This window comes from Hyperoodon ampullatus, assembly GCF_949752795.1.
Source record: "Hyperoodon ampullatus genome assembly, chromosome: 10".
NCBI classification, from domain to species: Eukaryota; Metazoa; Chordata; class Mammalia; order Artiodactyla; family Ziphiidae; genus Hyperoodon; species Hyperoodon ampullatus.
Genome location: NC_136923.1, coordinates 77,184,692 through 77,210,769, shown reverse-complemented (window position 1 = coordinate 77,210,769; position 26,078 = coordinate 77,184,692). Strand labels below are relative to the sequence as shown.

The 26,078-nt window shown below is 40.4% G+C and overlaps 1 protein-coding gene across 3 annotated transcripts; it reads right to left on the bottom strand.

Annotated features, from left to right (window-relative positions):
• Positions 1-26,078, bottom strand: SLC25A27 (solute carrier family 25 member 27; the record flags this gene model as incomplete). Of its 3 annotated transcripts, none has more annotated exons than XM_079712271.1 (9): positions 1-87; positions 5,760-5,862; positions 6,741-6,833; positions 11,211-11,295; positions 15,253-15,365; positions 17,595-17,717; positions 21,201-21,285; positions 23,059-23,250; positions 25,973-26,078. In XM_079712271.1, the coding sequence occupies 9 exons, from the start codon at positions 26,076-26,078 to the stop codon at positions 1-3; spliced, it is 987 nt and encodes a 328-aa protein (XP_079568397.1). The 3 variants fall into 3 exon arrangements, with proteins under 3 accessions (XP_079568397.1, XP_079568398.1, XP_079568399.1); XM_079712272.1 differs by lacking the exon at positions 1-87 and adding an exon at positions 283-354; XM_079712273.1 differs by lacking the exon at positions 1-87 and adding an exon at positions 3,825-3,854.

The following is a 26,078-nucleotide window of genomic DNA, read 5'->3' as shown; positions in this document are numbered from 1 at the left end:
TCAAGGTAAGTGCTCAGGATTTGACTCTTCCTTAGAAAACACTGGGCTGGGTCTCATTGGAAGGCCTTGTGTGATCCAATCAGATTGCTTTTGAACAAAAAGAGGAGTCAAAGAGACCTTGGGTTTCCAGATAAAAATAAAGTGCTGCCCCCTATAAATCACAGTCTCTGTGGAGTAAGGTGTCTTCCTAAAGAGGTAGAAATAATAGGGGGTGTATGTTGCAGATGCCCGCATTTCAATGATAATGAACACTGTATCTTTAAGGGCTGCATCTTTAAGGGCTTAAAATGGACTGACTCCACTCATCTCTCTGATTTTTTCATAAGTAAGCCAGAACACCAGTGACCAAGGGGTCTGAAAGATTAACCAAAGAAGTTAGTGCATATTTCAAAGCAATTATAAATCTTCTACATATATGCATATACATCTTTGAATGGTGAACTCATTTTGAATCCACTTAGGCTGAAAACAAGTATTTTGGTATTTCACCTTTGTAGAGCACCTTATAATTTACAAAGCATTTTCATGTCTTATTTCTCATAGATTTCTCTGAACAATTTACAATGGAAAGGAAAGGTACTGATATCCCTATTTTACAGAAGAGGACACTAAGACTTAGCAATGAGATGCCTGTTAGCATGTTGTGGAGCTAGACCATGGGCTTCTGGCTTTCCAGGGTTCCTTTTACTGACTGTTACTGGATAAAAGGCTAGGGCTCAGCATGCCTGAATTCTAGGCTGGGCTCCTTGCCTCTACATGTTGTTTACATATGGAGCATGACAAGGAGGCACTTAAGAACTTGAAAGTGAAGATGAAAGATTATCCTTTGAGAGTTAGGTCATAAAACCAACACCTGGTGTATCACCTAATGAATATAAAAATTCACATTAAATGGAGAAAAGGGCTTTTAACTCAGAAAGAACTGACTATGAAGGTGTAACTGTGCCAAAAGGAATTATAAGGGAATGAGGATTATCCAATAACAGAAGATAAAAACGCTAAAGACACAGAGGGAAATCAAAGAGGAAAAACTGAAGTAGCCATCAGAGAAAGTGTGTCTGGGATCCAGTTCTTATCTGGTTTGGTTGATAGGTTATGGGTAATACTGATCAGAGAGGAACTCTGATCACATTAGAGTGGAGAAATAAGCTTAAGCAATTAGAATGTAAAATGTATTTGGTTAGAAAGTTTGTAAAGCAATATTTATGTCATTCGTGTTTGGAAATATATATATATATATATATATATATATATATATATATATATATATATATATTTTTTTTTTTTTTTTTGCGGTACGCAGGCCTCTCACTGTCGTGGCCTCTCCTGTTGTGGAGCACAGGCTCCGGACGCGCAGGCTCAGCAGCCATGGCTCACGGGCCCAGCCGCTCCGCGGCATGTGGGATCTTCCTGGACTGGGACACAAACCCGTGTCCCCTGCATCGGCAGGTGGACTCTCAACCACTGCGCCACCAGGGAAGCCCCGTGTTTGGAAATATTGTGCAAGTTATACTGGTAGACTGAGAATATAATAGTGGATTTAGGAGAAGACATCTTAGTGAAATGTACGAAGACATAGGCAAAATACAAAAATTGTGACGAAACCACAGTCTTGTGACAGTAAAAATGAAATGAGCCAAGGATATGACTGCAATTGGATCTAGAAGCGGAGGTCTTAGTTAAGAATGGACTAGGCAATCATTCCTAATTGCTCTGGTAATCAGACTTCTTCTTCATAGCACCCAAACTATATGCAAATGAAATAAATATTAATCAGGGATTGAGCAAAGCAAGGTCATATTTTCTCTAACTAGTAGAAGGAACTAGGATTGGGTTTAGCTGGGTTTTGAAGAAGAGTTAAAGAGGAAGATCACATAGCCAAATAGCATGCATAGTATATAAACGGGATATACTGAGACTCTTCGTAGACGCGCACGTGGCCGGTACATGCTTTTACTTGTTTTTTCCTCACTGGCATAGTTGTACCACTGAAAATAATCCAAGTGTATGTGAACCCATGTTGTCATAACTGCTGGAATAAAAAAGTTTTTCTCCATTCCTATTACTGTGGGGCTCAACACATAAGTGCTCTTGGGTTTATCTTTTTCAATATTAAGTTCACAAATAAGCTCTTCCTATTATGGTTCTGTGTTCAGCAAGCAACCTTCTGATTATAACTTGGCTCCCATATAGCTTGAAGTTAGCTGTCCAGAGGACTTCAGCATCTGGATCACTGGCCAAGTGTATTTCTCAGTGTGGCTGAGCCAATGTTGTGGTCCAGTCATCGGTTTCAATGAGTTTGGCTGAAGGGTATCTGTATGTGTAAGGCCAGTTTACTTGGAGGTGCTCAGGAGTTAGGCGTCTAAGCTCAGGGTTCTGCACTGTGATAGATCAACGAGGCAGTGCCACCCTGGTCATCTTTGGTGGTAATCCAGCCTGTCTCTGGTAATATTTCTCCATCACCACGACCTGTCTCTTTTCTTTTAAAACTTCTATAATGAGCTGTAGGATCTTGAGAAATTCAGTATACTGTCTTAGTTAGGAGCATGGGTTTAGTTAGAGTTGAACAAACTTGCAGTTAATTCCCAGCTCAGCCATATACTAGCTACATGAACTTGAGTGAGTTTCTTATATACTCTGAGCCATGTTTTTCTAATCTGAAAAAGGAGGATAACCCCACCTATTCTACTAGGTCCTTGTAAGACTTAAAAAAATAATTAATGTGTGTAAAGAGCTTAGCACAGAGCTTGTCATATATTAAGCACTCATTTTTGGGGTCATTTATACTTCCTAAGTCTCACGTATAAAGAGAATGGGTCAGATCAAGCGGTCTCAGCGCTCCTTTGTACGTGATATTCTCCCTGCCCCTCACTTCTCCTGACCGATTTTGTTTTTCATCAGTGGTCTCACCCGTCCTTATAGTCTCTCACACTAGAAACCTCAAAGTCCCATTTCCTTCTCTCCCTCCTTCCCTTTCTCCATCTGATCGTTTACTAAGTCTTGTGGAGTCAAGCACAAATGTTCCTGGAATCCATCTTCTCTCCATTTCTACAGTCATCTCCTGGCTAGACCACTGCCAAAACGCTCTTTCTTGTTCTAGCTTTCAGTGTAGCTTTGACATTGCTGCCACAGTAGTCTTGTCCCCAAGCAAATCTTAGCACATGGCTTCCATGTTCAAACAGATGCTTGCTACCTGCAGAGTTTCACCTAAACTATTGAACTTGCCCCCCCCCAAGATCTTTCTCAGCCTGGTCCCTAAGTGCTTCTCTAGTGTTCTCTCCCACCACCTGCCCGCTGAGGACCTACTGTCCAGCCGCACGGAATTTTCTGCAGTTCACCAGACATATCGGGGCCATACATGACTTGGTGCCCCTGCTCATGTTGCTCCCTCATGCTTTTCTTGACCTACTGATCAAGAAAACACCTACTGATCCTTCAAAGCTCAGATCAAATATCACCTCTGGGAAGGCTTCTGGGACTTCCCAAAGAGTTCAAGCCATTTTACTCCACTATCTGTGTACTCCTGTTTTGTTCACAGCACTGGTAGCCTCTTTAGTAAGACTACATCCTCTGGAGTCAGACTGCCTAGGTTTGAGTCCCTGGCTCCACAGTTACTAACCACCCAGACCAGTCAAGTTATTCAGACACTTTACGCTATTGTTTCCTCCTCTATAGAAGACAGAGATGATAGTAACCTACTAAATAGATAGTTGGGAGAATTCAATGAGTTAATCTGAGAGCATGATTAGCATAGCACTGGCCATATACCAAGTGATTTAGTAATATAAGCTTCATAATTTCTGTAATTTTAACTACTTACGTGTCTATCTTCTCCCATCACATTGTACGCTCCTCTAGCGCAAAAAAAAAAAAAAATAAACAACTTATTTCTTGGTGTTACCAGCACTTATAATAGTGCCTGGTTCATGCAGGCCAAGTCAATATCTTCCTTTCCATTAAATATCCACAGATTTGAGATAACTTCAAGGTACAATCAAGACAATCAAAATTCTATTTTACAACTTAGGTATGCTTTTGTATCAGATATTGCCAAGGGCTTTGGCTATTAATTTCATGTTAATAGATAGATACCTACTACCCTTGGTGATGTCATTTATCCCCAAAGCTTCAGTTATTATCTGTGTGTAGACAGTGCTCAAATCTCAATCTCCATCCTCATGATTCTAAGATCCAGGCCAATATATTAAGCTAGTCATCTAGACATCTCTTCTTAGATGACCTATGAGTATCCAAAACTTACCATATCCAAACTAAACTTGTTATTCTACCACAAAATCGTCTTCCCTGAAAATGGTCCCCATTTTAGGAAATTATATCATTGTTTGCTCAGGGCAGGAATCTGGGAAAGAAGCCCGACTTTTCCTTGCCTTCTCCAACCATATCCCCATCCAGTCATGTTCTTTTTTATCTCCTTTCTATCTCCTAAATATTTTAAAATTCTATCTTCTTCTCTCCCCACTGCTATATTCCAGTCCAAGTTATCATTATCTGTCATCTATCACTACTCCTGGTCTTTCCTCAACCCACACGGCAGCCAGAATGGTCTTGCTAAAAGTGCACACGTCATCAAGCCAATGCCCCTCACTCTCATGGGTCCTGTGGTCCTTCCTGATCCGGTCCCTGCCTCTCTCTGGCCTCATCCTGTGCTGCTCTCCTCCACATCTCCGTGCCTTGGACAGCTGGGTTTTCTTCAGTTCTTTGAACGCATCATATTCTTTGTCTATTCCATCTAGTTCCTCCACCTAGAATGTTCTTTTCTGCCCTTTTGACCTGGCAAACTCCTACTCATTCTTCAAACCTCAATTCAGAAGTCCATTCTCCAAGGAGGTTTTCTTAATCTCCCAGGCTAGGCTGTCCTTACTTGCTATATAGATTCTGATAGCACCAGGGATCCCCACCCCATGCCCCCGACTCTTCCACTCATTGCTGCTGGTTTCTTACTCAGTGTTTGTCCTGACCTAGACTGGAAGCTCCTGACCTAGACTGGAAGCTCCAGCACTGGAGCAGGGGCTGAGACTCTTAGGTTCATCCCAAAGCCAGGCATTGAGTACAGGGCTTTGCATGGAGTAGGTGCTCAGTTAATATTATTATATCATATTGTGTAAAGTATTGATGGTTTGAATTTCTAAACCCATAACTCATTCATTCTTTCAAATATGTTCAAACTTACCAAATACTTGAGTACCTTGTTTTTATTATATTTGTTATGTTACTTCCATAAGTCTATTTAATTCTACATCTTAGTTCACTTCAGTAAAAAATAGCATCCAGAACAAATAAAAATTATATAATGTTTTCTTCCTAAGCAGAGCTTTGTGGTGATAAGTATTAATGGGTAATGCAACATTTATCATCAAAGTAACTAATTTTGTTTGAAACAGTAACATTTTGATAGGAATGGTCTCTAGTATGAAATCTGTATACCTGTCTCAAAGTATAATATTTTGGCTAAAAAGCAAAAGGCTTTACATTTCAGAACAATCTATCCACTGGCTTTCTAACAACATAATATCAACCTATTCATTTCTGATGTAACTGAATTATTTTACCTTAATCTACCAAGGGACTTGGAGGTAAAAGAAAATGAAAAGAGATGTAGAAAAGAAAGAAAGAACCATGTTTGGGGGCAGAACCATGCCAAAAGCCAGAAGAGAAAAGGAAAGTATTTAGAGAGGAAAAGTGATTTAAGAATCAATATAAAGAAAACAAAAACAAAGGCAGGAAAAACCTAACTTTACCATTCGCAGCCAAGAGGGTAAAAAGCCTTTATAGAGACTCATGAATCCTTCTCCTTGAACAGCCTGAATCAAGCAGTCAGTTGATGATTTATACAGAAGTCCCCTAAAAAGGAAAGAAGACAATTTTGTTAAATTTCTTATGTGTAAATAGATGTATAAATAGAATGTTTAAATGGTCTAAGAAAACTTACTTAACTATTTTCTGCTAGCTTATAAAAAATAATATTTGTGGTTCTTTATATAGAGAGCACCTCTTTTGAGTTTAAAGATATTTTCAAGGTTGAGTTTCCTGATTCACCCCATCCTTGGTCTGATAACTTAGAATTCACTCCACCTGATCTCTTCCAGAGAGAACATACTGTTTTATATCAGGTCAAATTACCCATGTTACCTCTAAGTCATAAGTGTCTGAAGGAAGTGCTCTGGAAATTCTCAACAGATTGTATATATATACATATATATATATATATATATATATATATATATATATATATATATATTTTTTTTTTTTTTGCAGTACATGGGCCTCTCACTGTTGTGGCCTCTCCCGTTGTGGAGCACAGTCTCCGGACGCGCAGGCCCAGCGGCCATGGCTCACAGGCCCAGCCGCTCTGTAGCATGCGGGATCTTCCCGGACTGGGGCACGAACCCATGTCCCCTACATCGGCAGGCAGACTCTCAACCACTGCGCCACCAGGGAAGCCCAACAGAGTATATTTTCAAAAACTCTTTGAAAACAACAAAGTCATAATAAACACCTTGTGTCTAAATAATACGATGGGTAAATTAGCTTATTTCCCCAAAGGCACAGTACTTTTCCATCAGACACAAAGCAGGTAACTGCATAAAAACAATTTCCTGGTTGAACACATGTAAACACAAAAATACATTTCCATCAAGAATAAATACAGGGAAGGGTCTTTAAAGGACAATATTATTACAGACATTCAGATCCATGGATACTGAAGACTTTCTGTCTACCTTCCTTGTTTATCTCGCGGTTGATTCATTATTCGGCTTTTGATGACATCAGCGGGTGTTCCCAGAATAGAAGCTACCAGTCCAGAACATAAACTATAGATACAAATAAATGAAATAGAAAGATAATATGTAGCAGTTTCTAAATTTTAAGGAAAGGGGATTTGATATTTAGAAAGAATGGAATACTAAATCTAGTACTATAATATTCTTCATAATAATGCTGTTTTAGCTTAAAATCAACGATAAATTAATTCATTAAAGAGGTAGAAAAAAAAAGAATCTCCAGTCAACAAATATACATTGAACATCTGCTGTAGGCAGGCACTCTTGTGGGCAGTAAACAGGACAGATAAGATCCTGTCCTCAAGGCACTTACTTGGGAGAGGCAGAGGAGAAATGAATAATTTCAGATGTGGTTAGTGCTATGAAGAAAATAAAATGAGATCATGTGATAGGAAGTAACTGGGTGACAGGCAGTCATGGAAAGGCTCGTGGGTGATGGCAGGTCTCAACATAGATGCTTCCTTCTCACCAGCTAGATGAGAGACTAAAGAAGCAGGCAGAGAAGGCTAATTTAAGGAGTTTGATTTATTCTCGATGCGAAGGGAAGTCATTGAAAGGTTCGTAAGTGGGGGAATCACATAATTTGGTTCATAATTACCCCCTCTTGAGAAAGGCTTCTGGTCAGTTACTCAAGACAGACAAAATGGATGTGGCCAACCCACTACAGAGTAAATCAAGATTCTGTAAATGAGTGACTAAACAGTTCAGAGACCACCATCAGTTCATTATGAATGTGGGCATGAGCGAGGCAATACAGGAACATTATCAACATTCCATAACCCAAGAACCCATTCACTGCTGTAAACTTTCCCAGGAGAAACACAGACGATGAGAAGAGGGGTGGCTACCCTGAATCACAGGAAATGGAAGGCCCAGGACCCAGGAGGTAGCAGCTAAGTCCACAGACTGGGATCAGGGGGGTCAGACTGGGCTAATGGAAAGCGAGAAAGAAAAACTGTGGAAAACTTTTATGTCCTTCTGGAACATCAAGTACCTCCCAGAGATACGGATCCCTGAGCTCCATGCCAAGCAAGGCCTTTGACGTTTCTGAAGGCTCTGTGGTAGGGAGGCTGAAGTTGCCTTAGGAATCTTCACACTCTATTACTCTAAACTGCTGCAGCAGGAAGTCCCCAAGCTCTTTATGACTCTTTCAGGTCAGGATTGATTGTTCAAAGTAGAAACTCACTTTAGGAATTCTTGAATTCAAGAGAAGGAGCCCATATGACCTAGTTACATTTTCCAGCACATGACCCGACTGTGCATGTAACTTTTCTTGGGTCTTTGTCCACATGACAGGCATTGCCTAGGTGGAAAGAACTTACTGTTGCACCATATATATCCCAGGAGGTGTAGACTGCTGCTCTTTTAACATTCTTTCCTATTTGTTCAGATACTTTGCAAGTCCAAGTTTAATATCATTTATTTTAATATACCTTCATGTTTTTACAAATATTTCAACTAACACAAAATTCACCTAAGTTCTAAAACTTAGGTCTACTAGAAACAGCATACAAGACCAATCAAGAGGTAAGGAAGAACAAAAAAATAGGATAGAAAAAGGTACACAATTTCCCCCTCTTGGCTCAAAAGATTGGAGGGAAACACTACATTTTTACTTGTCCATTTGCTTCAGAGAGGCTGGGTGCCAGCTCTGCTTCACACATAAGTGCCAAGAGTAGAAATGACTTCTACCAGAGTGTTAATATTATTAATAAATTCTATTTTTAAAATGTAGGTAGCCCTCATTAATTAGTAGTCATTAACTAATTAATTTACTATTAAAGGATTTATTTTTACCTGTATAATAACCACATCAAGAACGCCCTTTGGCAACTGTTGCCCCATTTGGCACACAGAGACCTTAGGGGCAGCTGCCAGTGGCCTGCCTCATCCTCTTCTTATCAAATTGTTTTGAGGAGGTAGTGTGATCTGGCTAGGCTCCTTTAAAAAATAAATATTAAAAGAGAGCAAACAGTATATTAAGGAGGCCTCAGGTAAGATGGTCAAAGTGAGAAGAGAGAGGAGTAGAAGGAACGTCAGTTTCATCAAGCTACTTGGCATGAACATTGCTGCTTTTTGCTATTGACCTTTATCACTCCTTGCTAGTAACACCCCAAAGTGAGGCCCAGGACATGGCTAAAGTGATAACGGACCGAGAGTGATTGGGTAAGTCTTCTGTTCTCTGTAGGAGACCAGATGGCCATCTGCAAGGCTAGTTTGTAACAGTCCATCAGCACTGTCAGAATCAGCAATCCTCTTCAGGATCAACTAAATAATCATGCTCATCTGTGATCTTCACACAGTGTAAGCTAACCTTTTGCACAGTTTTACCTCTCAATAGCCTCGTGATTTAAAAAGAGGGAAGAGGGAATTTTTCTGGTTTTTCTGTTCTGTATAATTTCCTGAATTAATTCAACACCCCCACCTTTCTGCTGCATCCCGTAGTAACGTACTTTGCCACCTGCCTCCCCACCTCCCTAAAATCCTAGCCACAGTCTTCTGCTGCTCCTCCCTTGCCCAAGAGCTTCATTTTACTTACACTATTGTTTTTAATTGTGGTAAAATATACATAACATACAATTTACCATTTTAGCCATTTCTAAGCACATGGTTCAGTGCTTGCGCCATTTTTACTCTTCTTCTTCATACCAGATTCCTCTCCCTCAGATACCGATGGCTCGTATAAATCTCTCGATTGCACAGCTGCAATCCCCTTCAAACCTCCATGATCGCTCATTTTACCCTGTGACACAGCCTGCAGAACTTCCAGATCGCACAGCACTGTCTACCTACTTAGCTGTGAGTTTGTGGTTAGCGACTTTCAAGCTGCCTCACGTACTCACAGACTCCTACCAACCCAGTTAAAAACCTGATCCAGTGCGTGGAGCTCAAGAATGAACGAAGTACCAGTCACCCCATTTTCTTAAAACCTGACTTAGAGAACAGTAAGATGAAGTTATTTCAGATTAGGGCTGGAACATAGTGATGGGAAATCCTATGTCTTTCCAAAAAAGACAGATCCATTAGGTGGAGTCGGGTCTGTTAGGCAGATTTACACCTGCTGGGAAATTCTTGAATCTTAAGTTAGAAGTGTGGCATTTTGAAGACCATTTGGGTAGAAAGACAATGAAAAAGAAACAAGAGGTAACATCACTGTGGGACTATTAGAACTGAATATCCTGCTCCGAGAATAGATCATAACACTGAACAGACAAGCCTCTTGAAAGACAAGAATATCTCTCAAGATGATATGGATAGAATGATTGACTGGGTAGAAACTGGGGAAGAGTCTCACAAGCAGAGCGAACAGCATGGACGAAGATAGTGAAGGGAAGAATGTAAGATATCATACAGATGTTTATAGGACAGAGGCCTAAAATCCTCAGTCTTCTCTGTGAAAGAGGTGGCTGGACTATTGGCTACAGAAAATATGGTGTTGCTTGTGAACACACCTGGAGGAAAGTTCGGAATGTGAAAGAAAGCTGAGCAAAGACAGAAAGATTGCCCTAGCAGCACTAAAGATAACACTTCTTTTAAAAGAGGAAGAATGAAGAAAAACTACTCTAGGAATATTAAGGTGAACCTGAAATTTGGAATCGTTTATATCTATGTCTATTTGTATATCTCCAAATATCATTAATTTGGAACTACTCACATACTTTTGGGGTTGTCTAAATAGCATAAAGGGGTCTAGAATTTGGAAACAAGATCAGAAGCTAAATAGAATCATAAGGACACTCGACATCTATAAAGTTAACTCACTCTAATGGATAATTTGAACTTGTGTAGCAAAGAATTTAAGCTGTTTCTCTTTCCTAGGATGCTCTTCTTTATCGTGTCTCTGTCCGTCACAAGCCACAGCCCTTCAAAACACTTATCTAATTCTGTCTCCTTTGTAGGCCCTTCTGAGCGGTTATTTTTTCTCTCTGCACCTCCCACCCCAACTCTACAGTAACTAGTTCCTTTCTTTTAGCACTTACTGTACAGTCTTTTTACACTAGCCTTGTTTTTCCCCTTGGTACACTCCCTGGGAAGGAGTGTGGTTTACCTTTTGTATCCACTGCAGGGCCTTGCACAGTGCCTTTAACCTAAAAGATGCTCAGATATACCCGTTGAATTGAGTTGGAGAATCAGTTATCAGAATCTGACTCTGGGATGGCCCCATCAAGGTGCAAATATTTGGGGAGGTTTAACCTGAAACATCCTGCAACTCTGCCCCTCCCTTCCCCATTTTAACTGCAACAAACTTTTAAGAAAATTGCTCTTTATAAATGTACTGTTGCCTTTCTTTAAGGGTGATATCAGTAGGTTCTCAATCGAAAGAGACAAAAGTTAGAATTTATGCCAAATATGGAAGAAAGGGTGAGAAAGGAAAAAATAGAAAGAGACAAACTAAAACAGTCTTACCTTGATAAGCCATGAGTCAGGATATTGTCTTCCAGTGGTGTATTCAAAACCAAGTAGTGTTTCACTGTATCGTAAGTGGTTAAATCTGGCAATACATAGAAAAAGAAAGCTTAAATATCATTCATTCAACAATGAATGTCTTTTGTGTCAAGAATGTGCTAAGAATGGGGCAGGAATGTGTAGGAGGATGAAAGATCCCATTCTTGTTCTCAAGCAGAGGAAAGCAGATGGAGGGGGAGGAAAAGAGGAAGAGAGACAGATACCCACTTATATCATCTGAACATCTGAATCCAGCTCTGCTTAAAGTCAGTTCAACCCCTGCACTCTTCAGTGTTGGAGCTGATGAATTCCTTTTTTTAGCCTAAGTTAGGTTGAGTTGAGATTCTGTCACTTTAAACAAAAGGTCCTGGTCATTATTCTACATTAAGTTTTTTATCCTTTTTTCCTAATGACAATGAAGAGCTGTTGAAGGGTTTTAAACAGAGGAGGGATAGATCACAATACTGGAGTTCTGTAAAGATTACATACACCAAAGTACAGAGAAGGGAATTGGAAAGAGGTAAGAATGGGTAGATGCATTTGATCATTCACCAGGTATCTGAGCACCTGCTATGTGGTAGGCGTTATTCTAGGCTCTGGGGAAAGAGCCGTGGATAAAATGAACAAAATCCCCATTCTTTGTTGGAGGCTGAAACAATAAACAAGTAAGTAAACACATGGCATTTCGGATGGTAGTGACTGCTCTGAAGACAAGGCAAGGAGAGGGGACAGCGAGCGTGTGAGGGTGGGGAAGGTTGGTGTATGTGAATTTAAATAGGGCGATCAGGGAAGACCTCACCATAATATTTGAGCAGATACCTTAAGGAAGCTTGAGAAAGTACACTTTGTAGATATCTATGACAAAGCGTCCCGGGCAGAGCCACAGTATGTGTTATAGCCCTGAGGCGAAGTCAGCTTTGTATGTTAGAAGAACAGCAAGAACACTAGTTTAACAGGAGCAGAGGCAGCAAGAGTTGGAGAAGGGGATGGTTTGAGAAAAGGAGTGATTGACCGGGGCCACTATTTACAAGATCACTCTGGCTATTCTGTTAAGAGTAGACTATTGGGAGACAAGGCAGATTAGATATGAGGCTGTTGCGGTTCTTCTGGTAAGAAATGATGGCGGCTTGGATAAGAAATGATGGCGGCTTGGATAAGAAATGATGGCGGCTTGGATAAGAAATGATGGCAGCTTGGATAAGAAATGATGGCGCCTTGGATAAGAAATGACGGCGCCTTGGATAAGAAATGACGGCACCTTGGATAAGAAATGACGGCGGCTTGGATAAGAAATGACGGCGGCTTGGATAAGAAATGACGGCGCCTTGGATAAGAAATGATGGCGGCTTGGATAAGAAATGATGGTGCCTTGGATAAGAAATGATGGCAGCTTGGATAAGAAATGATGGCGCCTTGGATAAGAAATGATGGTGCCTTGGATAAGAAATGATGGCGCCTTGGCTAAGAAATGATGGCGCCTTGGCTAAGAAATGATGGTGCCTTGGATAAGAAATGATGGCGCCTTGGATAAAGGCATTGTGGAGTGCTGGTCAGAGTTCGGGTGTTTTGAAGACAGAATCAACAGGATCAACAGGGATCAGCCAGCAGATTGAATATGGAGGGAAGGAAAGGAAGCAAAAATGACGGCAAGGTTTTGAGCTTGAACAATTTGAAGGACACAGCTGCCATTTATGGAGATGGGAAAATGAGAATGGACTAACTTAAATGTTTTAAAGTAAGATGATAGGCACCAGTGATCCTGATTAGAAAAATTTCAGATGCATAGTGGGACAAAATGGCTGTGGGGTATATGTGGGGAGACTAGTTAGGAGACATTTGTAGTGGTCCAGTAGGAGGAGATCAATACTACTTGGACAAAGCAGTGGCTCCAGGGATGAAGGGAAGTGGATGAACTTGAGATATGTATGCAAGACAGAACTGGCTGGATTTGGTGACTGGTTGGCTGTAAGGAGCAAGTGAAAGCAAAGAGATCAAAATCAGGCCCAGGTTTCTGGGTTGTTCAACTAAAAAGATGATGATATCATATTTTGAGATTGGGAAGAACAGAGAAGGAAGTGATTTAGTAAATGAGCTTGGTTTGGATACATTCAAAGTGATATATTTAAGATAAGCTGGAACTTGGAAGAGAAATCTGGGCTGCAGTAGATTTTGAAGCAATGAATTGAGAATGACAATCTGAAAGGTTTTCTGAAAACCAAAATATCCACCAATATGATGCAGCAGACATCAACGGACTGAAATAGCAGTATATAAAATAGATTTACTCCCTTTGATGTTTGGGTGATATGTTACTATACCTCTCAAAAATGCTGTTTATCCGTTTCTTAGAATCATATAATTTTGGTCTTAGGAGTCTTTCATCCATTGATTCATTCATTAAATGTTTGTTGATTATGTACGAGGGACTGGGGAAATAAAGAAAAATGAAACATAGTCCTTGCCTTCAGGGGGCTCAAAATCTAGAGGAGGAGATAGACATATAGTAGAAAGCAATGAATGAGGTGAAACCAGTAACAGAGATAAGCACGGGGAACTATGGAAACACATAAAGGGGCATCTGACACACCATGACCTAGGAGGGGCGGCTGCAGGAGGTCTGGGTAAAGTACATGGGCGGAGAAGACACCTCAGCTACGTATGAAACGATCTGCAGAAGAAAACTAAACAGAAGAAGAGGGATGAGGACAGAGGTACCTCTGTACTAGAGGTGAGGAAGAGTCTGGTGTGTGCGGGCAGTGGAACATTTTAGCTCTTGACTCTGCTTCCCTCTCTGCTCCAGAGTCAATGAATTGCTCAACCCCAGAAGACACAGGTTGGATTATCCAGGCCTGCTGTGTTATGTTATGAAATTTCCACTTTATTCTCTGAGTGATAAGAAGCCAGGGAAGGGTTTTAAGGATACCAATAACGTGTTCAGATCTGTATCTTAGATAAAACTCGATGGATACTGGGTACAAATTTGAGGGCAGAGGAAGAGACCAGTTAGATGGCTGTGGCAGTGGTCTAGTTGTGTTTTGATGGTTACTACTGTAAAAACAGTCATTTTAAGGATACTAAGGTAGTAGACATTGAGGGGGGAAACTTTCTTTTAATTGAAATATAGTTAATGTATAATATTATGGTTATTCCAGGTGTACTACATAGTGATCTGACATGTGCATACATTATAAAAAGGTCACCACAATAAGTCTAGTAACCATTGGTCCCCATACAAAGTTATTACAATATTATTGTAATAGTTCCTTATACTGTATATTTCATCCCTGTGGCGTATTTATTTTATAACTGGAGGTTTGTACCTCTTAATCCCCTTCACCTATTTTGGCCTCCTACCCTCCTCTCCTCTGGCAACCTCCTGTTCTCTGCATCTATGAGTCTGTTTTCATTTTGTTTTGTTTTTTAGATTCCACACTGAGATCACATGGTATTTGTCTCTCTCTGTCTGACTTATTTCACTTAGCATAATACTGGGGGGGGCATTTAAGAAATATTTAGAAGGTAGGAGAAATTAATGACTGCATATGGGAAGTGAGAGATGGGGATGAGTTAAGGAAACATTCAGATTTCCAGCCTGAGGTGCCCAGCTGTACAGAATGGATTATACAGCAAGAGGAGCAGGATTACTGGGGGGAAAGATTTGTAGTCTGCATTTAAGGACCATCACATACGGTACATATACCAGTTTGAATCTGAGAGGAAGGTATGGTGTGGAGCGGAGCCCTTAGAAATGGTTTGATATTATCTCCTTATCGTCACAATTTGCTAGTTTTAGGAAATCCTTTTCATACATCATCATAGAATAAAGTGAAAATGTTCTAGGGAAAATATTCAATTATGACATTATAACATAAGGGAAGACTGTTGCCAGTACATACTATCAAAAATAATAAAATACATATTCTCATTTTCCCCGATGGAGTGCTTATAATTAAAATGATGAAGGCGATTAGGACTTCGCAGAATTCAATGAAGTTTCCATTACCTCCCATATTCACCAGCGCTGCTCTTTGTATATTGGGTACCCAGCCTGCCCAAAGCCCACGTATTCCTCCTTCAGCTAAGATTTTTGCAAATGCATGATGCACACCACGAAATCTAAAGGAAAATAATAATAAATGTGAAAACTCTATGCATTCCTGTGTTTGGAATGCAATTGTATAAGCTTTGCCTATAGCTGTTATGACTTAGAGTGGAGTAACATCTTAACTATCTAGAATTGTTAGAAATTAAAGCAATCCACGTTAAGTCTAATTTCCAGATAAACTTATTAGTTCTTTAGAAAAAAAGGCCAACTTTTGATTTAAACACTTTTTATGGAGATCTTTATAAACTGTGACATCCTCTTCTCAGATTATTAAACAGATTTAAACTCCGTCCTTGATACTTTACATCATCTGTGCCCATATTAACTATAGGCAGGAATAGTGGTTATCAGAGCTCTGAGTTCATTTTACTAGTATTGTGGGAGACCTTCAAATTTTGTAATTTTACCAAATAACATTAAAAAAATCAATTCTCATATCATCTCATAAAAGAAGTGATATTTTTAGACCAAAAAGTAGGAAGGACAATTTCATAAGAGTGCTTAAAACTGAATACTTTGGGCTTTATGAAAATTTATTATCTTGCCTTTATTTTGCACATTTTTCTATACACAGATGAAAAATGGTGCTGAACCATGAATCGAATGTGGAAACCTATGATATAAAATAAAAGCCTGGGTTTTATATGGTCAGACATACCTGGTGTCAAATGCCATCTTACTACTTACTAGCTGTGTGGCTTTTACTCAGGCATTAAACTCTCTGAGTCTTACCAAGAAGAAGGACATGCATAATTGCTATTATGCTATATAAGAAATATGCTCACGAATGAGGTCACATTAACAAGTGCACATTTATTGTGCACTTACTAAGCACCAGACTTTTTAATATACATAAGATACAATTTATTCCTGAAAACTCTATAAAGTATGTATTATTATGCAAATTTTCATCTGAAGAAACTGAGGCTTAGGGAGGTTAAGGAACCTGACTAGGGTAACAGAGCTAAAATGTGGCAAAGGCTGGATTTGAATCCCAGATTGTCTGATCCCAAGGTTCATGCTCTTCACAACATTAAATATTTTTTCCTACTATATCAAACCCAAAATGTCCAACATTAGAGACAGAGAAGGAAAAATATTGAGGTGATCAGTTAAAACTCAGACATTGCTGGACCCCAACGGTTCCTTCTCTCCATGTATCAAACCAAGGCAACATAACTTCACCCTGCTACGTAGTAATCAGAAGTTGTTACAGGATGACAAAGCGGGTCCTGGGATTCTGTAAACTACTTGGTTAAGTCCGTGTGGTACCCTTTTCTCCTCTGCTGTACATGTTACTTATCTCCCTGTTGGGAAGGGGGCCTGGACAGCCACAGCCCAACCCCACTGTCCACTGAGTCAGCTGGAGGAGCAGCAGAGCGGAGGGCAGTGATCGTCGTGAACCTCCAAAGGAGGCCCCAACCCCCCGTGGCCTCTGGCTCAGTGGCACACGTGCAATGTTCAGAGGATCAGAGCCCTTCATACTCAGCTCCGCGCATCCTGCGCGTTTCCTCTTTCCTGGGAGAGGTCTATCTATCTGCAAGACTTGCCCCTTTCCCGGGGAAACTGCCTAAGTGGTATTTTAATAAATGGTTGAACAAGAGGCCCTTTGAAGAAAGGCAGACCTGGACAATATAGGGTAGTGCAATAGGAGGATTTTATATCACAACAGCTTAATAATAATAATAATAAAAATGTCCTTAAACTTGGGAAAAGAGGAGGAGCGAAATTAGGGAAGTAGGAACAATTTGCAAGGTTCAGCTTGGCTATTTCCCTTCCTTCAGAGAGAAAGGGAAAGCGAGCAAGCTTTCTGGCACCTGATGAGCCAGGCACTCTGTCATGGAAACCATCTGAGACAGTGCCTTTTAAAGATGAAGAAACAGACTAGAAATGTTAAATGACTCCCACAATGCCAAGCCACAGTGGCAGAATCAGAATTCACACCAGGGCAACTGTTAATGATCAGACTCTTTATATCAAGCTGCAGCAGGGGACAAATCTAGCTGCCTTGTCTGGGAAAGCAGCAAAGAGCGATGCATATGTACAATTTGTCTGGTAGAGAACATGTATACCTATCAGGCAAAGGAAAAGTCCGTCTCACCTCTCCCCTTAGTGAATACCACTTCCAAATTAAGAGTCAGAATTCATGTCTTTACTGAATGTTGGCTTACAAAAATGCATAAGTCATTAGGGAATGTTCAAGGGGGAAAGGAAAGTTACCCATTGGTTGGAGAACTTACCGCAATGGTTTTCCTTCAAGTTTCCTTTTTCCTTCCATTTGCATCTGAACCTTCACTAGGTCAGTTGGGTTGGCTAAAAATTGGCCAACAACACCAGCCATCATCCCTCCAATCACTGATTTCCTAATTATAAAAGGGGATACATTTTTTTAAAGGTTGCTATCAATTTCACAGATTCTGTAGGGAACAATAACATGCTGGTACAGCCCCTGCGTGTAAGAGATTTAAGACACAGTGAAGCAAAGAATAGACCCAGACAAACCACAGAGGTTTGTCTGTTTACTGATGGGAGGGTTCAAGGACCCAGAGGTGTCGAAATTCAAATCTGAAGGGCCAGGGGCCTTTCATGGCCTGAAAGTCAAAGGAAGGGCAGTTGCTTCAAAGACATAGTTTAATTCTGACCACAGGAGAATAAAACAGCATTGATGTAATCAGTTTAACAGACAAAGGCCGGTAAGTCAAATTTTTGTTTGTTTGTTTGTTTGTTTGTTTGTTTGCAGTACGTGGGCCTCTCACTGTTGTGGCCTCTCCCGTTGCAGAGCACAGGCTCCGGACGCGCAGGCTCAGCGGCCATGGCTCATGGGCCCAGCCGCTCCATGGCATGTGGGATCTTCCCGGACCGGGGCATGAACCCGTGTCCCCTGCATCGGCAGGCGGACTCTCAACCACTACACCACCAGGGAAGCCCGGGTAAGTCAAATTTCATGGATTACTATTTTAGTAGTTTTCCAAGGGGAAGGGGTTTTGACAACGTTCCTCTCTTTGAAGAAACTCTTTCCCTGGACTCTTCCTCGTCCTCACCTCCTGGAGCCAACAGGGAACAAGTCTAGGCTATTGTACTTAAACATGCCCTGAATCCTTCCTCTTCTCCCCACTCCAGCTGCTCCTGTCTCGGGACAAGCCCCAGTCATCTTCTACTGAGATTATGGCAGTGGCCTCTTGGGGGGAGAGAGGTAGTTTCTTTCTTTGTACTCTAAAACAATATTTGAAGAGGTACAAATGAGTACAGAGATCCCCAGTTCCCCTCTTGTGAAGTGATCGCAATGACTAGTTTCTCTTATACTTTTCTAGAGATAATAACAATGCGTTTACTGAATGCATTACATCAGGCTACGTTTTAAGCACTTTTAAAAATATCATTTAATTCTCATATAGACTCTATGACATTAGTACCACTGTTATTTCCTCTTTACGGATGAGGAGACTGAGGCACAACGCAGTTAAATGACAGCTCACACAGTGAGTAGTAGAGCCAAGATGTAACCCCAGGCAGTCTGAGTGCAGAGTCCACAGTCTTAACCACTAAGTTACAACTGACGGTTTGTGCACACGTGCGCGTATGTATAAAGTATCTTTTTAAAAAGTACAAATGGGGCTTCCCTGGTGGCGCAGTGGTTGAGAGTCCATCTGCCGATGCAGGGGACGCAGGTTCGTGCCCCGGTCCGGGAAGATCCCACATGCCGCGGAGCGGCTGGGCCTGTGAGCCATGGCCACTGAGCCTGCGCGTCCGGAGCCTGTGCTCTGCAACTGGAGAGGCCACAACAGTGAGAGGCCCGTGTACCGCAAAAAAAAAGAAAAAAAAAAAAAAAAGATATGGACTGTAGCAGTGTTGATAGTAGCAAAACTTTTTAATTTAAATAGCTAGCAATTTGGAAGTAATCAAATAAGTTATGAGACATTTATACAGGGAGACATAACACAGCTATTTGAAGAATGGGTTTTATATGAAGAATATATAAAGATGCCTACAACATCGTTTTTGGGCTGAAAAAAAAATCCAAGTCACAACTATAAGAAAAGGGCAATAAGTAGAATTTCATCTTCCAGGCAAAATCTCTTGGTGCTGTTTTTGAAGAATTGTAATGTTCTAAGCTATACTAGTTGCTTTCCCAGAGTTGGAGAAGGAGTAGATTAATAGTTCTTGCATTCTGTAATTTCTTCCAGATGTGAAAGGGTTAGGTAAGGAGTTCAAAGGAAACATGTCACTGAAGCCAGCTGTCAGGGTGGATTGCCTCCGTGTCCTCTGACCCAGTCAGAACAATTCACTCAGTCACTGGGTCTTTACTGAGTGATTATGCTGTGTCAGTCCTATACTTAGTACCGAGGATATAGTGATGAAAAAGGCATGGTCCCCCGACATAGTCCCTGACTAGACTCACGGTAATAGACACAGATGCCTAAACAAGTAGAATCATGTAACAATCACACAGGAGGTGTGGTTATGGGATTCGAAAAGAGAAAAACCAGTGGTAACATACTGCACCCATCGCTGTGAGGAGAAACAGTCATGCTCATAGGTTATTGGTGGGAGTGTGAATTGATACAAGTACTGTGAAAAGGAACTTGGCAGGATCTATCAAATGTCATATAAATGTTCAAATTTCTTAGTGAAGAGTTAGCTGCTTATATAAATTATGGAGTGGTCATAAAATGGAATGCTATGAAACTGTTTTTTAAATGAGGCAGCTCTATATGAATTGACAGATAACCTTTAAGAGCAGAACAGTATACAACCTGGCATTCTGCATTTGTACTGCATCAGCAGGCAGACTCTCAACCACTGCACCACCAGGGAAGCCCTACAGTCCATATCTTTGTGTGCATGTGTGTGTGAGAGAGACTCTATGCATAGGTACAAATATTTCTGAATGATTCTAATCATAAAGGAGTTGTTGCTAGGTCAAAGGATTACACATTTAAAAATTTTAACAGGTAAACTTCATGCTCCAAAAAGGTTATAGTAACTTACATTCCCATGAACAGTTTAATGGCTAAAAGTGCTTATAATTAATTTCCCTGATTACTGGTGAGGTTGAACGTTTTTACATGTTTAATGAACACTTACATTCCTTCTTCTGTGAGTTGCCTGTTGATATCCTTTCTTGATTTTTCCTTTTATGTTCTTTATGTATTTTTTATTGATCTACTGGAGTTCTGTGTATTTTACTTGTATTAACCTATTTTTCTCTGTTTCTATTATAAATGTTATCAGTGATATGCACTTACATTCATCATCTCATCTAATCTTACAAAAACAAAATTCTGGTCGTAGGTATTAACTTCCACAGCAGAGAAAACTGAAGATAAAAAAGGTGAAGTAGTTTGCCCAGGCTACATGGAAATAGAGCAGGAATGTGAGCCCATGTCTGTTTGACTCTAAAGCTCAGGGTTTCTCAGTAGAAAGAGGAATAAAGAAGGTGCTCCATAAGAATTCTTTTAATATTAAAATATTAAATAATATATACATAATTTTTATATAGGTATATACATGTATTTTGTATACAATATGCAGTAAATGTTCAGTTATTTGGATTTATATTGTAATTATTTATTATTTTAAGCCTGTAACTTGAGGCAATTTTGGAACAAATGCACAATTTTATACAAATCTAATGGATAAACAGTAAAACCTTCCGGGCACTAGTATATTTTCTTTTCCTTTTCTAATTGAAGTATAGTTGATGTACAACATTAAATAATTTACAGGTGTACAATATAGTGATTCATAATTTTTAAAGGTTAGGCTCCATTTATAGTTATTATAAAATATTGGCTATATTCCCTCTGTTGTACAATACAGTATATTATTTTCAAAACAAAACTTACCAAAGGGGATAATGCTTATCTTCACTTTTGCCAAACACAACTTCACGGAGATGTTCGTAAGTGACCATTCGACCTCCAGAGTACACTGTGCAAGACAGAGCATTGAAAGGGTGAATCTGGCCCTGTGTTTAATAAAATAAGAGGGTGCTTTGACATGGCCTAGTCAACCTCTCTAGCTGTGTCTTTCTCTCACACACCCTAGGCTTCGGACACCTGGTCTTGATGGTTCTCCAAATGGGTATGCCTTTTAAAACCTCAGGCCTTCTCCTGTGTTATCTGATCTTTCTTGAATGGATTCTCCCTTTCCTGACTTGCTAACTCCTCCTATTCTTTCAATACTCAACTCAAAGAACATGTTTTCCAAAAAGTGCCCTCTGACCTGGCCTCCAGTGTTCTAGGCTGTCATTGCACCTGCCATGCTTCTCTGATCCCCCAGAACTATCTAGGCATGTGTCTAATACGGCATTTATCATCTTGATTAGAAATTAACTTGATTTTCTTGTTCATCTTTCCATCAGACCATGAGCCTTTCAAGGCGGGTTTTGTGTCTTTTCATTACACTATATGCCCTAGTACAGAGCTTGGTACACAGCAGGCATTTTCACTCAATAAACATGCACAACTTCACTGGATAATTTATTATGTTAAGGTAATTTTTCAGTCAAGTGTCAAACATATGAAATGAATCTTAACTGTAAAACCACAGATGGTGGTCAACAAAATACAAATGAAAAGAAGCAAAACTCAAGACGATAATGGGAAGCAGAGAAACTATTAAAAAAAAAGACTAAAAAAAAATTGTGAAAATCAGTACATGGTACTCATATAGAGAGCTTTTCTTGATATTTGAAGAAGTTTAATGAAGTATTTTAAGATATTCAAAAACATACAAAGCACCAAAACAGTAACAGTCTAATCACACTTCTGGACAGTTCTTGGTGAATACACTCTAACCTGCTCATCTGGAGAACTGAAGCTTTAAAAACACAAAGCTGGTAAACATTAATACTGGGCACTTTTCTGATCAAGGGCCTACATATTTGAGGAATGATTATGATTAGAGAAGAAAAATGCCATACCCGTCCTATCTCCTTTTGAAGGCAAGTTTATTCTCCTGTCCACAAGCTGCAAACTCAGCAACTCCTATCTATGTGAGTGCCCCTTTGGAAGCAGAGCAGAAAAGTGTTCTCATTGGCAGCAGTGTAATTTCAACTACTTTCCTTTCAGAGTGACTAAGGACCCACATAGGTAGCCTGGGAACTGAGGAAAAAATCACCTGTGTTGCATTTACTCTATTGCCAAGGTTGGATTAGACAGTCATCCCTGTTCTCTTTCAGATTAACCTGGCCTCTGACACATGGGACAGAGACTGGTGAGGCACTGCACTCAAATATAGTTTAATTTTCCAAGAATGTAAAAAAAATATTTTAAATTTTGTGTTTAAAGTTCCTCAAGTGGAAAAAAAATCAACTATTCATCTTTTTCTTTCTTAAATCAAAAACATTTTTATTAGGAAAATTTTCAAGCATACAGAAGAGTAGAGAAAAATAATACAATTCCCTATATATCTATCATGGAGATTTATCAATTGCTAACATTTTCACCATATTTGCTTCTTTTTTTTTGCTTAATTATTTTAAATTATATTAGAGACATCATGATATCATGACAGTTCATCCCTAAATACTTCTGTATGCATTTCTAAAACCCTCAGGCTATAATTCCTTACTAACCTTATATTCATTTATCATATTAGCAGAAGAAAACTAGCTGGCTTTTGAGCACAGCTCAACAGGAAAGCAGAGGAGACAAACACAGAACTCGTGACAAACTCACCAGCTAGAATCAAGATAAATACCTATGTGTCTGTAAATGGCAGGTGTCACTCCTTGCCACAGCTTTAGAAAGCCTTCCTCTTGGACAATCCCCAGGGCCGTGCGCACCATGCCCCTGTAGGGAGCAGACTCTCTTGCACCGTCTCCCAACCGAGCAAGGGCAGCTTCTCCTTGTATTTGGAGTCGAGTTTTTGTGAGATCGAGGGGAAAGGTTGCTAACAACAACAACAAAAACAAAACGAGGGGGAAACCCATAACATTCAGAGAAACAAACAGAATTTTTAAAAAAATCACAGGACCCATATTTTAGTCAGCACAAGATGAGTGATTCTCAAATTTCAGAATACATCAGAATCAGCCAGGGAGGTTGTTAAAAATTACACATTTCCTAGCCCCATGCCTATGGAGTCTCAGTAGGTTGATGGGGTTTAGACATCAGTTGATTCTTATACACTCCCAAATTTGAGAATCACTGTCCCAGAGCAGCCCCAGAGCACCAGAAAGAAAACAAAAAGTGACAAGCCCTTGGGTTCTTTTCCAGTCAGAAATTTCAGTCCAAAACCTACTTTAATGTTTGCCTTCCAATGTGAATAATTTCCAGTATCCATTGCCTGTGATGTGTCCTGGACTGCAACCATGATTAAGAGCCAATGTGACTTTTAGAATACTGTACTACTTATGACAGGTTCTTAATAAATGCCAGATGAAGCTGAATTCTGTCATTTTGTGGGTGATGTTTGCACACAGATGAATCACTGACCTGATGTCTGAGAAAGAGAAGATGCAACATAGGGTTTATCATGTCTTTTATATCAAAGGGTGGCAGGCTCAATATTCTTTCAATTAAGGAATATGTTGAGTTGGTTTTCCAGCACTGATGAGTTTTATGCATTCTTACAAATACGACCTGTACTTGAAAATTTTTTTCCTAACGATTACATCTTGAATTAGAGATAGACCTTTCACCTGAAACAGAGTGAAGCTAACTGGCTCACATAAGGAAGATCAAGCTCATAACTTTATACACACAATGATTCAGATAAGTTCATTAACATTAGTGACATTACATAAGTCTTTTCAGTGACCACCACCTGATGCAAAACCATAGCTATGCCTTTTCCAAGAGAACACAGAGACGGGGGAAGAGAATATTCGGTCTGAACCACTGGTCTTTGGAAAAGTTAATTATCTTGCTGTTAGTTTTTCTAAAACACAAGTTGTGTGCACATAGAGAATTTAAACAATCCTCTGTTGACATATGAAACCTGAAAAGTCTTAAGATATAGGCACCTCTATATTAGCATAGGTTATGCCTCTTAAAATAATTTTGGTTTTCTTGCTGGTTACTTAAATAATGCTTCAGGTTCTGATCCTAAATCATTTTGTACTCAAAACCATCTCATATTTTGATTCCCCTTCCCCCATACAATTCTCCATGAAATTTTAACAGGAGGAATGTTCCTTTACAAAAGCCATTGGTCACAGGGGGAACATCAGGTTAAAACAAAACAAAACAAGACAAAACTGGAAACATACCTAATCATTTAGCAATCTGCTTTAAAATTTTTTTTAAGTTAATGAATTGTATTTTAGTAAAAACAATGAATAATAAAAATTCGCCATCAGCTTTGGGAGAAGAGAAAGAAAACAAACAGAGGGTCCAAAGGGCAAGAGTGGAGGAGCGCTAAGGGCAAACAACAGATCATGTTCTGGCTTTGCTGGAAATACAAAGTAAACTCATTTTAGAACAGGACAAACTAATATTTACACATCCAAGCTATTCCTTTTTTTTTTTTTTAATGGGCAAGAAAATGAAAGGGTAATCTTTTTTTTTTTTTTTTTTTTTTGCTGTACGTGGGCCTCTCACTGTTGTGGCCTCTCCCATTGCGGAGCACAGGCTCCGGACGCCAGGCTCAACGGCCATGGCTCACGGGCCCAACCGCTCCGCGGCATGTGGGATCTTCCCAGACCGGGGCATGAACCCGTGTCCCCTGCATCGGCAGGCGGACTCTCAACCACTGCGCCACCAGGGAAGCCCGAAAGGGTAATCTTAAAATGCACAGTGAAGGCAGGGAAAACACAGGCAATGTAGTCACAGAATTCTTGGAAGAAACACCACCTGTTCTTGCAAGGGCATCATAGTTCTGCTCTAGGTAGCCCCTTAAGTTTTCTCTGACTTGCTTATGCAGATGTAACTGTTCATCCTCTCTGCTCTTATGATACTTAATAACATCTTCATTATAATAAGTAGCAATAATGTAATTGTCTGTCTCTGCATGTCTCCCCACCAGCCTGTAAGAAGGTCAGGGCTGGGTCTTTTGAACTATATCTGTACAGTCTCCAGCATTGTCATAATAACGTTGCAATTAGCGGGTGCCTTGCCTTGGGTTTGTTTATATATTATTAACTTCTCAGAGTCCTGCAAGGTAAACACAGTATAGATGAGTTCCACTCAAAGAGGTCAACTGGAAGATGCGGAGTGAATGCTCAGTAAGTGATGGGTAACGAACTTAAGTCCCACAGGTTGGGTTCACAACTTGGACCCAAAACACAACGATATAGTGAGGCTGCGTAAGAATATAAATAACAGAGATGACCTCAATAAAGATGAAAAGTGGACTGGGTTTTAAAAAGGGCATCCTCACGAAAGAGAAAATGATCCCTATAGAGGAATGACAGCTCAGGAAGCTTCTAAAAGGACACATTCAGGCGCAATAGCACACCCGAGGGAGACGAAATTGGAAGGAAGAGACCTTCGTGACCTCCAATCCCTCCTCCTTACAAGGTTGGCCTTGCCCCCACCCTGCCACACCTGCAGGACAGGTGTGGACCAAGAGGGCTGCATCCACCCAGAAACGAAGCCACCCGCCCGGCCCCCCACCCCCGCGCGACCCCTCGACGACTCGCGGGGGAGGCCCAGGCTGGACGGCCGGGTACCTAGCTCGGCCACGGTGGCCGCGCAGCCCGACAGGAGGAACTTGCTCGCGCGGGGCCATCTCTGGGCGAGCGGCGAGAGCCTCTCCTCATCCTCCGGAGTCGACAT